Raw genomic sequence first — 17365 nt, 5'->3', positions numbered from 1 at the left:
AATTCTCTTTTCGACCCAAAATATAAAAAAAAGTTATTCAATAAGAAAATTATACCTATGTGAAAAATTAAATATTAAAAAAAAAAAAAAAAAACAGAAATGTCAGAAAGAATTTGATTCAAAAAGTGAGGCTTAGTAATATTTGGATTTTTTTTTTTTTAATGGTGATCTGTGAAAAGAAATGACTTAAGATTTTTCAATTATTTAAAACTTTTCATGTTTTTTATAATAATAATAATAATAACAATAATAATAATAATAATTAAAAAATGTAAAACATGAGGCCTATTTTTTTAATGGCAGCGACACAAAGTTACCCGACGGCAAATTTATCATTTTTTTTGTCAGAAGGTAAATATTTTGTGGTTAATCCACATAATTTTGTAAAATTTTTAAATGGATTTATAAGGATTTTTAAGATCCTGCTTTTGAGTTTTGCCCGAACAATAAGAAAATATCGGTTAAAAACAGAAGCTTCTTATAATTCAATAATAATTCAATTCAATAATTTGCTAATTTCAGATTTAATCATTTAGTAAATTTGCACAGATTTTGAATGTGAGATTTTATAATGAATTTTTTTCTAGTTTTTTTTAAATGGCATTTTAAAGAAATGCAACAAAACGACAAGAAATAAATTGAAATGTAAAAAATTAAATGTATATTTTTATCATTTATTTCTACTTCTAAATATCTTTTCCAAAGTCAACACATAATCAGATCCACTGTTTCCAATACAACACAATTTTTTTTTAATTGTTTAGTCAAATATCACAGATCAGTGATTATAAAAACAATAAAAAGCACCAAATGAAGGATGAAAAAAAAAATATTATAATATTTAAAACACAGACATGAACAGCAGACATGCAATTTTTTTTTTTTTTTTTTTACATTTTTAGTAAAGTGACATTTTATTCCTCCAGTTTCCACGTAAAAACCTCATCATTTACAATCTTGCATACATTACAAATAAAAATAAAGAAAAATTTACATTTATTTAAATAAAATTATTTCCTTTCTGATTTTTTTCATGGAAAATACAACACATATCTTTTTTAAAAAAAAAAATACGTACAGAAATGAAGCTACATTTAAATGGAAAAAAAAAATCACTGCGTTCACAGTACAAGCTTCAGTTTCAGACTTTATTTATACTTTTTAACTCTTTCATGCATAAATAATTTATATGCATATCCACATTCTTTTATATATCTTTTTTTTTCTTAAAATTACATGATATGTGAATTTGGACTCTGTCTAAATATTACTTATAATAAATATTATATATACATATAATAAAACTTGAATGGAAGTAAAAGGTTAAAACAATATGCCTGAAATAATTTTTTTTAAAGAAATTAATCTTTAAATGTCCGTGTTTTTTAACATTCAGGTCTAAAATATGTAATGTTGAAGACAAAAATATTAGAAAATATTATTTCATAACATAAAAAAATTTACACAGTTTAGAATTGTTGCATGACAAGGAGGTAAAAAAAATCATCTTGCCAAAAACAACACAAAAACAAAACAAAACAAAAAAGTTTAGTTTTTAAAAATCTAAGCTGATCAGTGGAATCCGGCACCAAAACATTTTTTACATTCAGTCTTTTGTTATTTATTTTTTTTATTTTATGTACAAAGTAAATAAAGATTGAGAACAATAAATAGTCTTACGGAAGTTTATGTTAATTTACAGTAATGTTCAAGTGATTTGGAGGTGATTTACATCTTATATTTTCTTAAATTATAAAAAAAAAAGTCATTAATTGACTTAAAAGGGTTAAAATATTTCAGATTTAAAATATTTTAATTTATAAAAGTAAAGATGCGCAGTAGATATCTTATATCTAGGTTAAGCAATTCAAAAGATGATGAATTTTTTAGATTTCTGGATGAATTTAATCTATAAACATGTTTTCTCTTAAAACATTATGAATAAAAAAAAATTAAATAGAATTCGCACTTTTGAAGATGTTAAGCTCCGCCCACTTCATCATCACGCCACGTTCCTTCTCCATAAAAACCTTGTTTACTGATTTTTTTTTTTCAACATTCATAACCAAAAATTTCAGTTTGTAGATGAGACGCATGCGTTCATTCTTATCCCTAATTAGAAATAAATCAAAGAGGAATTTCTGAAAATGTTGATTATTTATCGCTGGAATGTTAGATTTTATACTGAAAAAGGACAAAATGTATTTTTATAAAAGTTTTATAAAGTTTTCTTGATTAAACAATAACGGAATTGTTAAAGAAAAATCTTCACAGTGACATAAATATTAATTCTAGCATCAAAAAAACTAGATTATTTTTGTAGTATGCAACATTTTGCGTAGTTAATTAGACAAAATCTCATTTGCATATTTTTTTGTTGTAAATTGTAAGAATATCAGTGACACACTGACACGTAATGATCATGATTTTTTTTCTTCCTCCAGAATAAACCCACACTTTATACATGTTACAAAAACACTGCTGAAAAAAAAATCTCTCTTCAGAGTGAATTAGTGATAAAAACATCTTTATCTTACAATAATAACAGCTTTAAAGGTTATTTACAGTTTACACGTTAACATCAGGCGGAGACGCGAGGCGTTTCTCAGGAATCCTCAGACGACTTTACGAGCTCGAGGAAAGCTCCGACTGCTCCGAAGTATCCCTAAACACACACACACACACACACACACACATTAGCCTAACACTAATATACATTACTCAGTGTAATAGCGTACACAATCCCTCACCAGCATAAAATATTGCGATGTCATATTCAGAAAGCTTCAAATGTAACTTAAGCTCCGCCCCCTTTTGAACCTGTTTGTCCAGTAAAATAAAAGATAAATGATAAATATGTTCCTCATCCTGCATTCCTGCATTCTCGGGGTTTTTTGTGGGCGTGGCCTGTCCATGCAGCATTTTATTTTATTTCCGATGAGAAAAGCTAGTAGCCAAATTGCAGTCTGCAGCACACGACTTAAAAAGTAATACTATATTTTAATATTTTGAATATTTTAGAAAAAGCGGATAATTGGTTGTTTGACGCTCATGCAGAAGTAGAAATCCTAAAAATTAGAACCACCGTTCTGGTGGATCATGTGCGGAAATTTGACATTTTGTCCATAAAACGCAAAACTTTACAAAATGGCTGTCCTTCGAAACGAGACACACTTCATCACGTTCGTACAAATGTGTCACAGGACGTTTTATATAAGACTAGTGACAGATTTTTTACCTCGTGCTCTAGGAAAAGAGCCTTCAGTTGTCCTTTTGACCAGAAGTCCATGGCGTAGGCGAGCAGCTTCATCGACAGCGTGTTGATCCGCAAGAAATTCCCGACAAACACCACCCTGTCGATTTTCTGTTAAAAAAAAAATATTAACATATATGATGACCCTAGATACAGGCCCTGGAAGTAAATTTACCCAAATTAAAGCCATTTTTTTCTTTAAAACACGTGATATAATCAAAGGTATTTTTATTTTCTCTGGTAAAACCATCAGATCAATGCAATCTTAACATCCTATAACTGTTTACGCTGTTGTAAGCTAGCTAAATGGGAAGGTTAGCTAATAATTGTTCTGATTCCTACCAGACAACACATATGTACAAGCTAACATCAGTGACTTTCACAACTTTTAACATGATTCAATACATTTTACAGAAATACTTACACATTAAACGTACACAAGTTCTTTACTTTCACATTAGAGGCTAATGTAGGTAACAATAATAATTAAAAAAACTGTTTTGAATTGTGTCCAATTCCAAAATTTTCCTATAAAAAGGACCTTAAGGAACTTTCCTAAGTTCCTTTTCATCATTTTTGCCTCTCAAAGTCTAAAAACATCATGTGGTGCGACCGTCTGACTATACGGTATGTACAGATTAAATAAACTATTTAAAAAAAGTCACATTAAATTTGACAGGAAGTAGTTTGCCATGATTAACTTTTGTAACATGTTGCAAAATAGGACAGCGTTAAAATGATTCAACTCGTCAAAAAAACCTTAATAAATTCTGATTCCTTCAAAGATCACGGAGCTTTTTTTTTTTTTTTTTTTTCAGAATTTGTGAAATAGCTACTGATCTTGTCATTGCATCACAACAAAGACCTCAAGTGATCTTAATGACGCGATGATGAGGTCAGTAGCCCTTAAACAAATATTAAAATAATGCTCATTTTCGAGTCATGGGTAGTCTGGTTCAGTTTACCACGTCAGGCGGTACGACCGCAAGAAAACCATTAAAATGTGTTGTTATTATTATAATAATGTTTGTTAATTTTATAATTTTACATATAAGCATGATTTCAAGCACAAAGATTTAGATGAGTGTCCATGTGGTTGCCTGTTTAATTAAAAAAAAGCCTGAAAAGTCACGTGGCACAGCACTGAGTCAGACGGTGCAACCGACGAAAACACGGATTTAAAGAAATAAATTTTATAAATAATTTTGCAATTAGGTAAGAACTGTAACAGCTTGTGTAATTCATATACGTGTTTGTGTTTTTATATCATTTTTCTGTCATTTAATGAAAAACTGAATGTTGAAAATGTTTGAAATGTTGCCATGTATATGAAAAATTATAAAAATTTAATAAATAAATGTGTTATGCATGTAGACAATGAAAAGAGTCATTTATACATATTTTTAAATAAATATTTTTCATTAACGTGTGGTTGCGCCACCTGACATTTTCTGAGTGGTGACACTTTTATTTATCTTGAAGCTTAAAGTCTCCATTTTAGCATCATACAGACTTTAAGCTTTCTGTACTGTTCTCCCGCTCACACACACGCACACACACACACACACACTAACACACACCTCGTTGACGGCACACATGCGTGCGATGGAGCCGATGTTGTTGGTGATGGTGACCAGCGTGGCTCTGGCCAGGTCTTCTTTAGAGATGCTGTCCCTCTTCTCCTTACTCATCATGTGACCAAAACTACACACACAAACACACACACACACACACGGAAATGAGCAAACATTTTTAATACCATTTCAGATTAAACAGTGTAATCACACACTCTTTATAATCACACACTCTTTATAATCACACACTCGCCATACCCGCACACACACACACACCTGGAGGCGACAGTGGACCCCTGGAGGCTGAACCGTTGATAATCTCCTCCGTAAATATCCTTCACCAGTTTGTCCACGTTGTTTCCGTCTCCTTTACTCGCCATCTCCAGTGCTTCCTCAAACGTCTCACAGCCGGTCAACAGACAGCACAGACCCAGAAACGTTCCCCCACCCAGACTGGAACGCAAAATAACACACTCCTTACAATCACACACTCGCTATAATCACACACTCGCCATAATCACACACTCGCAATAATCACACACTCGCAATAATCACACACTCGCCATAATCACACACTCACTATAATCACACACTCGCCATAATCACACACTCGCTATAATCACACACTCGCTATAATCACACACTTATTACAAGTGTATAATCACACACTCATTACAATCACACACTCATTACAAGTGTATAATCACACACTCATTACAATCACACACTCACTACAATCACACACTCATTACAAGTGTATAATCACACACTCATTATAATCACACACTCATTATAATCACACACTCATTATAATCACACACTCGCTATAATCACACACTCATTATAATCACACACTCACTATAATCACACACTCGCTATAATCACACACTCACTATAATCACACACTCACTATAATCACACACTCGCTATAATCACACACTCACTATAATCACACTCGCTATAATCACACACACATTATAATCACACACTCTCTATAATCACACACTCGCTATAATCACACACTCACTATAATCACACACTCACTATAATCACACACTCGCTATAATCACACACTCGCTATAATCACACACTCATTATAATCACACACTCATTATAATCACACACTCATTATAATCACACACTCACTATAATCACACACTCGCTATAATCACACACTCGCTATAATCACACACTCGCTATAATCACACACTCACTATAATCACACACTCGCTATAATCACACACTCATTACAATCACACACTCACTATAATCACACTCGCTATAATCACACACACATTATAATCACACACTCTCTATAATCACACACTCGCTATAATCACACACACATTATAATCACACACTCGCCATAATCACACACTCGCTATAATCACACACTCACTATAATCACACACTCGCTATAATCACACACTCATTACAATCACACACTCACTATAATCACACTCGCTATAATCACACACTCATTACAATCACACACTCACTATAATCACACTCGCTATAATCACACACACATTATAATCACACACTCTCTATAATCACACACTCGCTATAATCACACACACATTATAATCACACACTCGCCATAATCACACACTCGCTATAATCACACACTCACTATAATCACACACTCGCTATAATCACACACTCATTACAATCACACACTCACTATAATCACACTCGCTATAATCACACACACATTATAATCACACACTCTCTATAATCACACACTCGCTATAATCACACACACATTATAATCACACACTCGCTATAATCACACACTCATTACAATCACACACTCACTATAATCACACACTCGCTATAATCACACACTCGCTATAATCACACACTCATTATAATCACACACTCATTATAATCACACACTCATTATAATCACACACTCACTATAATCACACACTCGCTATAATCACACACTCACTATAATCACACACTCACTATAATCACACACTCGCTATAATCACACACTCACTATAATCACACACTCGCTATAATCACACACTCATTACAATCACACACTCACTATAATCACACTCGCTATAATCACACACACATTATAATCACACACTCTCTATAATCACACACTCGCTATAATCACACACACATTATAATCACACACTCGCCATAATCACACACTCGCTATAATCACACACTCACTATAATCACACACTCGCTATAATCACACACTCATTACAATCACACACTCACTATAATCACACTCGCTATAATCACACACACATTATAATCACACACTCACTATAATCACACTCGCTATAATCACACACACATTATAATCACACACTCTCTATAATCACACACTCGCTATAATCACACACACATTATAATCACACACTCGCCATAATCACACACTCGCTATAATCACACACTCACTATAATCACACACTCGCTATAATCACACACTCATTACAATCACACACTCACTATAATCACACTCGCTATAATCACACACACATTATAATCACACACTCTCTATAATCACACACTCGCTATAATCACACACACATTATAATCACACACTCGCTATAATCACACACTCATTACAATCACACACTCACTATAATCACACTCGCTATAATCACACACACATTATAATCACACACTCTCTATAATCACACACTCGCTATAATCACACACACATTATAATCACACACTCGCTATAATCACACACTCATTACAATCACACACTCACTATAATCACACTCGCTATAATCACACACACATTATAATCACACACTCGCTATAATCACACACACATTATAATCACACACTCGCCATAATCACACACTCGCTATAATCACACACTCACTATAATCACACACTCACTATAATCACACACTCGCTATAATCACACACTCATTACAATCACACACTCACTATAATCACACTCGCTATAATCACACACACATTATAATCACACACTCTCTATAATCACACACTCGCTATAATCACACACACATTATAATCACACACTCGCCATAATCACACACTCGCTATAATCACACACTCATTACAATCACACACTCATTACAATCACACTCAGAAACGTCCCCCCACACAGACTGGAACGCAAAATAATCACTGATGTTTATTACTAACAGTAAATAAAGCGTGGGAATTTAGGAGGAAATTAATTAGCAGATACTCAGACATTAGCAAAAACTACGATGAGTAGAATAAAAGAAAAGTAACTAAAAAAACAACAGTGGAAATAGAGCTTCAGATAACCATTCTTTTATAAATTGCTTTTTATATTTTTATTGAGTACTTTTTTATTAATAATTAACTAATCACTGATGCTCATTTCTTTAAAAAATAAAATAAAAAAATAGCAAACCTGACAGGTCTGAATTTAAGTAAAATTTTGAAGCTTCTTTTTAATCTCATTTATTTTTAAAGAAATTCCCAAGAAATTCCTTGTCTGTCATTTTTAGTAATTTTTGTGTCACTGTGTTTGTTAGTTAAAATCTTGAACTTCATATGAATCCAAATCCAGTTTTTGCGAGCTGACCTGGTGCCGGTGATGCGTTTGTGTTTCTTCTCGGAGTAAACGGCGAGGACGCTGACACCCGACCCGATGTTGACCAGCAGCATGGGGAACGGGTTCTCCAGACAACATGGCCGCTTCACGCAGCGCTGCGTGTCGGTCGGGTTCTCAAAATAATAACACTCTTGTTTTCCGTTAAACCCAACCGAGTCCAAATAGAGCAGCCCGCGGATCAGGCAGTCCAACTCGTCCAGCTTTGCTAACTCCACACCCGCCATCTACAGACAGAGAGGTGGAGACAAAGACGCTAGAACGCCAGTAAACATACAGTACGTAAATATCGTTGTTAACAATATTTATTGTTTCATCTCACCGTCCTGAAGTCGTTCTCAAACTTGTATGCCCCGCCCCCAGTGGCGCAGATCGTCCCTTGGAGCTTGCCGATCGTTTTCTCTTGCACGGCGGCGAGGAACGGCGTGACGTCGGCTGTTTGGAAGCGGATAAAGTGCAGCGTTCCGACTCGTCCGCACACGCACAGGTCACGTAGCTCCAGCTGAATGTCCTGCACGGCGCACTTCCTGTACAGCGTGTTGGCTCTGAGGTACGAGCAGATCGTCCGTAAGCTCTCCAGCTCCTCTTCTTCCTCCTCCGTCATGTCGTTTGGCTCGAAGTACACCAGCTTCACCAGAGAGCCACCAATATCCAGACCGAACCAGGGGAATTCTGGAGGAGACGGGACAGTGAAAGAGAGCGGTTATAGCTCTGGACCACTAATGAGAAGGTTGTCAGGTCCAATCTCAGAATCTCCTGATCCTGCTTTCTAGGTTTGCTCTTTATTAGATCAGGAAGGTCAGATAGTACACTCTTAAAAGAAGGTTCTTCAAGGGTTCTTTAAGGATCCATTGGATAGTTAAGGGTTCTTACCTGCGCAAAAGGGTTCTGACAGAGAAAGTGAGTGACAGAGTGACAATCAAAGAATCTTTAAGGGTTGTAAAATGTCTAAGTTAGGTTGTCTGATCAACAAGGATGAGAAAATCAATAGGACGCCTGCTATTAGACACCCATTAGGGCACTTCATCATGTTTCCTCACACATAAGAGAACCCTAAAGGGCACTCTATCACGTATTTTCCATTGAAAAGGCACCCTAGAGGGCATTTCATCACCTTTTCACCACTCTAAAGGCACCCTAGGGGCATTTAATCACCTTTTCACCACTCTAAAGGCTCCCTAGGGGCATTTAATCACCTTTTCACCACTCTAAAGGCACCCTAGGGGCATTTCATCACCTTTTCACCACTCTAAAGGCACCCTAGAGGGCATTTCATCACCTTTTCACCAATCTAAGGGCACCCTAGGGGCATTTCATCACCTTTTCACCACTCTAAAGGCACCCTAGAGGGCATTTAATCACCTTTTCACCACTCTAAAGGCACCCTAGAGGGCATTTCATCACCTTTTCACCACTCTAAAGGCACCCTAGGGGCATTTAATCACCTTTTCACCACTCTAAAGGCACCCTAGAGGGCATTTCATCACCTTTTCACCACTCTAAAGGCTCCCTAGGGGCATTTAATCACCTTTTCACCACTCTAAAGGCACCCTAGAGGGCATTTAATCACCTTTTCACCACTCTAAAGGCACCCTAGAGGGCATTTCATCACCTTTTCACCACTCTAAAGGCACCCTAGAGGGCATTTCATCACCTTTTCACCACTCTAAAGGCTCCCTAGGGGCATTTAATCACCTTTTCACCACTCTAAAGGCTCCCTAGGGGCATTTCATCACCTTTTCACCACTCTAAAGGCTCCCTAGGGGCATTTAATCACCTTTTCACCACTCTAAAGGCACCCTAGGGGCATTTCATCACCTTTTCACCAATCTAAAGGCTCCCTAGGGGCATTTAATCACCTTTTCACCACTCTAAAGGCTCCCTAGGGGCATTTAATCACCTTTTCACCACTCTAAAGGCACCCTAGAGGGCATTTCATCACCTTTTCACCACTCTAAAGGCACCCTAGAGGGCATTTCATCACCTTTTCACCACTCTAAAGGCTCCCTAGGGGCATTTAATCACCTTTTCACCACTCTAAAGGCTCCCTAGGGGCATTTCATCACCTTTTCACCAATCTAAAGGCTCCCTAGGGGCATTTAATCACCTTTTCACCACTCTAAAGGCTCCCTAGGGGCATTTAATCACCTTTTCACCACTCTAAAGGCTCCCTAGGGGCATTTCATCACCTTTTCACCACTCTAAAGGCTCCCTAGGGGCATTTAATCACCTTTTCACCACTCTAAAGGCACCCTAGGGGCATTTCATCACCTTTTCACCAATCTAAAGGCTCCCTAGGGGCATTTAATCACCTTTTCACCACTCTAAAGGCTCCCTAGGGGCATTTAATCACCTTTTCACCACTCTAAAGGCACCCTAGAGGGCATTTCATCACCTTTTCACCATTCTAAAGACACCCTAGAGGGCATTTCATCACCTTTTCACCACTCTAAAGGCTCCCTAGGGGCATTTAATCACCTTTTCACCACTCTAAAGGCACCCTAGAGGGCATTTCATCACCTTTTCACCACTCTAAAGGCTCCCTAGGGGCATTTAATCACCTTTTCACCACTCTAAAGGCTCCCTAGGGGCATTTAATCACCTTTTCACCACTCTAAAGGCACCCTAGAGGGCATTTCATCACCTTTTCACCATTCTAAAGACACCCTAGAGGGCATTTGATCACCTTTTCACCACACTAAAGGTACTGTAAATAAATCTCTTAAAGATGCAGTGAGCATTTTCAGACATCCGTGTGGCAGCAGGGGGCGTAGTTTAGCTGTGTAGCTGGAGAAAGGAACGGCTGATTTAATGAATAATGAGCGTCCACCTGTGTAATTAACGATGCTCCATTTCGGTTTCTATAAAGAAACTGTAGCGCAGAGCAAAGCAATTTCCCTTGAGGGCGTGCCGCTTGAAGTTATTTTGTTTAACGTAAGAATATTTCAGATCAGAAAGCCGTGCTAAAAAGTCGAGTGGGACGTAATCCATAAATAAATGAACACCACAGTCTCTCACGCCTGCCTCCTGAGTCATTAATTCTCTCAAACTCATCAGAGTGCTACCATCAGTGGTGCCGAAACCTGGGTAATTGGGTCCGATACACCGCTATGGAGTCCTCACAGAAATCATAAAGTCCCTACAATCCAGGAGCAGAGGGAGTTAAGGGGATTCGAACCCAGAGCCTTAACCACTGAGCCACTCCTGGAGCCATACACCTGTTATTCACCTTACTTTTATTCTCACTACTTTTGCTGTTATCAGTTTCTGGTCAGCCGGTGGAGACTCTCTTCTACGAAACTTCTACAGTCTCACTGTTGAGTCCTAAACAGTCTGCTGATTTTTCTAACTCACGATTCATACTTTGTGCATTTTTTTGTCCTGTTTGCTGAAGGTCAGAAGCATCTGAAGGTCTTTGAGCTGCTTTTTTTTTACCCAAAAACATGTACAAAGCCGAGAAGGGTGAAGGGTAGAAAAGTTGAAGGGAGAAAGTAAGACAGGGAAAAAAAGCTGGATGAAAGTCTCGTCAGTTCTGGCATTCAGGAGTGTCTCCTAGTCGATTTAAAAAGTGAAATGGAAATATATAAAGGTCACTTTATTATGCAAGCAGTATTACATAACGTTACACACATGGCTGTATTCAGACTCGGATGATGAGAAGCAAAGTTCACAACGACCCTGAAACAGACAACCTGAAATAACCTCGGCGTTACACAGTCGTGATTTCATCAACATGCAATATTTTGTTGCAGTCTATTTCATCAGAAGGACATTCTTCACTGATACAAGTCCAGTAAAGTAGACAATAACACACAGAACACTACATACTACTGAACTTTATGCATGTAGTGTCTTTCAACAATAAAGATGTTACAGTAACGAAGTCTGCAAAGATACTCATACTGGCATCAGGTATCGGTCTGGTACATTTACACGTGAAAAATTCTCAGAAACCAACCCATCTGATAACAGGTGATACTATGTGATGAAATCCTAGTCGATGTCATCACACCACAACATTAGCATCTTCCTACCATACACGTTATCTGAAAAAAATAATCTTTATGACATTTAAACAGTGTTTTTAAAAGGGAGAGCATGAGGACGGCCGGCCTGAGGGAGTTCGATCAGCAAAAACGAGCGCATGCGAACGCTGTGAATTGTGCGAGAGTACAGAGTAGCAGTGAGCAGTTCACTTCAGCGAGCACTGAACCTGCATTCACCACGCTTGTTGATACTGCTCTGTACACTCGGGTCAGCCGTCCTCACGCTGTCCGTTATAACGTAAACACCATAACATCTTAAAGATAAAACGTGGGGAGTTCGTATCTGTTTTTCGTATTTAAACCAGAAATGGGCGTGGTCTATACACTTCACCAGAAGTGTCTTTTTTTATATGAACTCTATCACTATGCCCTGGAAAACAATCTGCAGAACAAATCTTTATTCCCCTCCTGAACCAGACACCACTGTGGAACTTTCTGGAAACTCTTCTATCTCGTGTGATTGATTAAGCAACTGAACTGTGTTTCAAAACCGCAGTGTCTTTCCCAAATCAAGAAACTGCTATTTACATCGACAACAACAGCCATCTAACAGTGTTTTATCAGGTTTATTTCAGTTTTGGGTTTATTACATTCCAGAAAGATCAGAAAAGTTCGCTGTAAGTGTTTTCACAATCTAATATAAACCTGGGACGCACTCACAGCGCGAGTCAAAATGGCGTCCTTTCTGCAGCATTTCTTTATAACGCCTGTATGTTATTTTTTTGAGATTTTCTTATAATTCTGATAGATCATTTACGATCGGACAGAATGATAGAAACATGTGCAATGAAAGTTTAATTAATATTTTAACCATTAATTCAATTATTTTTTGCATGTGATCAGTGTGAGCTATATTTCTTTTGTTTGTACAGAAATGTGGAAGGGATACGTTTTTATTTTGCCAGTGTGCCACTGTTAACTCGTTTCTCCTCAAAAACACTGAAAAAAGAAGAACATTTTCCTGCATCTGAACATTTTTGGGTTAGACTCAAGGCTTCCTGTGTGGTATTTGAGTTGTAGTTGAGGTGGCTATTTGCTGAAACCTTGCAACCATCCATGAGCTTCAGTAAGCTGCTCTTTAAAGCTCTAAAGCTCTACATTTAAGTAAAAACCTCAAACACATGCAATTTGTTCGTTTGTTTGTTTCACGAGGATCCTGGTGCACACACCCTGTCTGAAGCAGGCAAGTGAAAATAGATAGGTAGATAGATAGATAGATAGATAGATAGATAGATAGATAGATAGATAGATAGATAGATAGATAGATACTCTGCTTATTCTTCAGATTTGTATTAGCATTTGGTTACACTTCTAATTATTCAGAGAGACATACAGAAAAAGAGAAAGAGACACCGACAGAGAAAGAAAGAAAGTCAGTCCTTGGTCTGATCTGACTGTCTGTCACTAAAAGTTTCACTCAGTTAATCTATAACCACATAAAACCACCCAAGACCCATCTGAGACATTAATAAATAACACACACAGCTAACAGACACACGGGTGAAGGATATGTGTGTGTGTGTGTGTGTGTGTATACATATATATATATATATATATATATATATATATATAGACAAACAGAGAGAAAGAGAGAGAGAGAGAGAGAGAGAGACAGAGAGAGAGAGAGAGAGAGAGAGACAGAGAGAGAGACAGAGAGAGACAGACAGATAGACAGAGAGAGAGAGAGAGAGACAGAGAGAGAGAGATAGATAGACAGAGAGAGAGACAGAGAGAGAGACAGAGAGATAGACAGAGAGAGACAAACAGAGAGAAAGAGAGAGAGAGAGAGAGAGACAGACAGATAGACAGAGAGAGAGAGAGAGAGAGAGAGAGAGAGAGACAGAGACAGAGAGAGAGACAGACAGATAGACAGAGAGAGAGACAGACAGAGAGAGAGAGACAGACAGAGAGAGAGAGACAGAGAGAGAGAGAGAGACAGACAGAAATAGATGTTCTCCTCCAGTCAGTTGTTTATTAGTGAGATTAAAAAATATCAGTAAAAAAGATATATATTTTATCATAATATCCATATTATACATTTATATAAAGACAGAAAACTGTTTTAGTTTATAGCAAAATCTGAGCAAGAACGTGTATATAACAACAACAACAACAACAACAACAACAATAATAATAATAATAATAATAATAATAATAATAATAATAATAAAGGATATATATATATATATATAATTCAGGTAAGGCCATTACTGTAATTAGCTGCTTCATTATATGAAATATAAACATTTAAACAATAAAAATTGTTTATGTTATTGCCATGTTATAAAGCATCTATATAACTATTCCTTATAAAATAATAATATAAATAATAACAGAGAGATTATAAATATTTATTATATTTTGTGTCACTTTTCCTCCTTACCTGGCTTCTTATTACTTTTCAGCTTCATCTCGCTGCTCAAATCTGCACAAATCTAACAAATCCGGCAAAATGTGGAATAAAAGAAAAAATACGGAATAAAAGAAAGTGAGAAAGTGAAATTTTTATATCATTAAAACTTCTCAAAAACCTGCGCCAAGTCTTAAAAGCAGGAAATGTTGTGTACATACACAGGCGGTCCCTTTAAACGCCTCGTGCTTACAAAGCTCGAACGCTGATTGGTCCGACGCGTGGCTGCTTTGCATATTATTAGGCCCGCGCGCACAAAGCTCGAACGCTGATTGGTCCAGCGCGCATGTATCCGGCGTTGCAGCAAGAACCGGCAGCCTCGCGCAGGGCAGAGTCGACGCTGATTGGTCGTTTGAATCAGGAGCGCTTTCGACGCACCACCTGACTCCAGGCTGACCAATCAGAGCGCAGAGAGATGACCAATCAGAGCGCAGAAGGAAGCCTCGTCGACATGTTGTCAAGTTCAGTGACAGTGCCACAGAAGTGAAGTGTTACAGAAACAGCGGTTTGGAAATCCCTGTGATGAGGCTCAGATTTAGACTTTGACAGTACAAACACTTATTAAACATGAACACACACGTGTTTGGATGTGAGATGTGTGAGATGATGCAGTAATAATGTAATAAAGTGAATGAAACTGTTGTACAATGGCAGAGTAAAGTGACATGTGCTATTAAATATGGCGGAACAGTAAATATGAGTACAATAAATAGTACGTAGGAAATCCATCCATTTTCTTTACCGCTTATCCTACACGCGGTCGCACAGGACTCGGGGCACAAGGTTGGGGACACCCTGGACGGGGTTCCAACCGTCTATAATAATAATAATACCACATAAAACCACCCAAAACCGACCCGAGAAATTAATAAATAACATACACAGGTGAGGGACAAACAGAGAGAGACAGACATGTGGGTTTCCTCTGGGTACTCTGGTTTCCTCCCCCAGTCCAAACACATGCACTGTAGGCTGACTGGCATCTCTAAATTGTCCGTGAGTATGTGTGTGTGTGTGATTGTGCCTCGAGGAAACCCCTGAAGCACAGGGAGAACATGTAAGCTCCACACACACACACACACACACACATAGAGGAGAGGCAGGAAATGAACCCCCAGCCCTGAAGGTGCGAGACAAACGTGCTAACCACTAAGCCACTTAAATAAATCTGAACAGTAACTAAATCTAAGTATCAGGAAGTGGCAGTTATAAAGTGTCACAGTGCTAGATGAAGGCCTACTGGCTGTTAAGTATGTAAGTAAATGTGATGGCTTGGAGATAAAAACAGTTCTTCAGGCTGGTTGTCCGTGATTGGATGCAACGGAAGCGTCTACTGGTGAATGCAGTCTTTAGTGATACTTAGTGCGGGCCTTCCTCAAACGACGAGTTTGGTAGATGTTCTGTAAAGCCGGGAGTTTATTTCCAGTGATGAGCTCAGTTGTTCTCACCACTCCCTGAAGAGCTTTGTGGTCGGAGCAAGAGCAGCTGCCATATCAAACAGAGATGCAGCAGGTCAGAATGCTCTCTATGGTGCAGCAGTAGACGTTTGAGATGATGTCAGAGGAAATGCCAAACTTCTTAAGCCTCCCCAGAAAGTAGAGACGCTGACAGGCTGCTCTCACTATTGTGTCTGTGTGGAGGCTCCAGGAGAGATCCTCAGAGATGTGGACACCAAGGATCTTGTAGCTCTTAACTCTCTCTACCTCCAGTCCGTTGATGTAGATAGGAGCATGGACCACTCTCTGTGACTTCATGCAGTCCACAATCATCTCCTTGGTCTTGCTGAAATTCAGAGAGAGATCGTTGTCATCACACTATGTTGAAAGTGCTCTGACCTCTACTCTAGAATGTCGTCACTGTTGGTGATGAGTCCCAGGATGGTTGTATCATCAGCATATTTGAAGATGATGTTGGAGCTGTGCTTATCAGAGCAGTCCTGGGTGAACAGGGAGTGCAAGAGGGCGCTGTGTACACATCCGTGTGGGGCACCAGGGTGGAGTGTGATTGTGGAGGATGTGTGGAGGATGTGTGGCTGCCGATCCTGATCACCTGGGGTCTGTCCATCACGAAGTCCAGAATCCAGTTACACATGTGACTGTTAAGTCCCAGATCCTTCAGGCCAGTAGTCACTCAGGCAGGCGACAGCAGTTTTCCTGGGGAAAGGGATGATGGTGGTCTGCTTGAAGCAGGTAGGCATCACTGTCAGACTCAAAAGGAGATTAAAGATGTGTGGAAACATCTGCTAACTGATCAGCACTGACACGTCCGTGGAGGCTATCATGTCCTGGTGCCTTCTGAGCGTTGACTCTCTTAAAGGCCCTGCTTACTTCAGTGTAGTTAGAGCCAGAGGGCAGGTGTCATGGTCAGCAGGTATTTTCACAGCAGGGAATGTATTACCTGCCTCAAAGAATATGGAGAATTGTTGAGCTCGTCTGATAAGGAGGCAGATGTAGGCACATCGATGCTTTTCCTGCCTTTGTAGTCTGTTATAGT

General features: G+C 38.2%; 1 protein-coding gene across 1 annotated transcript; it reads right to left on the bottom strand.

Annotated features, from left to right (window-relative positions):
* Positions 1-660: 660 nt before the first annotated feature.
* pank1a (pantothenate kinase 1a) lies at positions 661-15028 on the bottom strand. Its single transcript, XM_026948174.3, has 7 exons — positions 14846-15028; positions 8739-9088; positions 8390-8643; positions 5104-5280; positions 4834-4957; positions 3239-3364; positions 661-2665 (listed from the first exon to the last, which is right to left on the bottom strand). The coding sequence occupies exons 1-7, from the start codon at positions 14871-14873 to the stop codon at positions 2606-2608; spliced, it is 1119 nt and encodes a 372-aa protein (XP_026803975.2). The 5' UTR covers positions 14874-15028; the 3' UTR covers positions 661-2605.
* Between the last annotated feature and the right edge of the window lie 2337 nt (positions 15029-17365).

Source organism: Pangasianodon hypophthalmus, chromosome 10 (genome assembly GCF_027358585.1).
Source record: "Pangasianodon hypophthalmus isolate fPanHyp1 chromosome 10, fPanHyp1.pri, whole genome shotgun sequence".
Taxonomy (NCBI): Eukaryota; Metazoa; Chordata; class Actinopteri; order Siluriformes; family Pangasiidae; genus Pangasianodon; species Pangasianodon hypophthalmus.
This window is presented reverse-complemented; position numbering and strand designations above follow the sequence as displayed.

Bases quoted from the DNA above. Each gene is read 5' to 3' on its own strand.
- pank1a (XM_026948174.3), bottom strand. From the start codon at position 14,873: ATGAAGCTGAAAAGTAATAAGAAGCCAG. The intron at 9,089-14,845 runs GTAAGGAGGAAA...CGTCTCCTCCAG, and splicing joins GAAAAGTAATAAGAAGCCAG to AATTCCCCTGGTTCGGTCTG. The intron at 3,365-4,833 runs GTGTGTGTTAGT...TTTTTTTAACAG, and splicing joins GCATGTGTGCCGTCAACGAG to AAAATCGACAGGGTGGTGTT.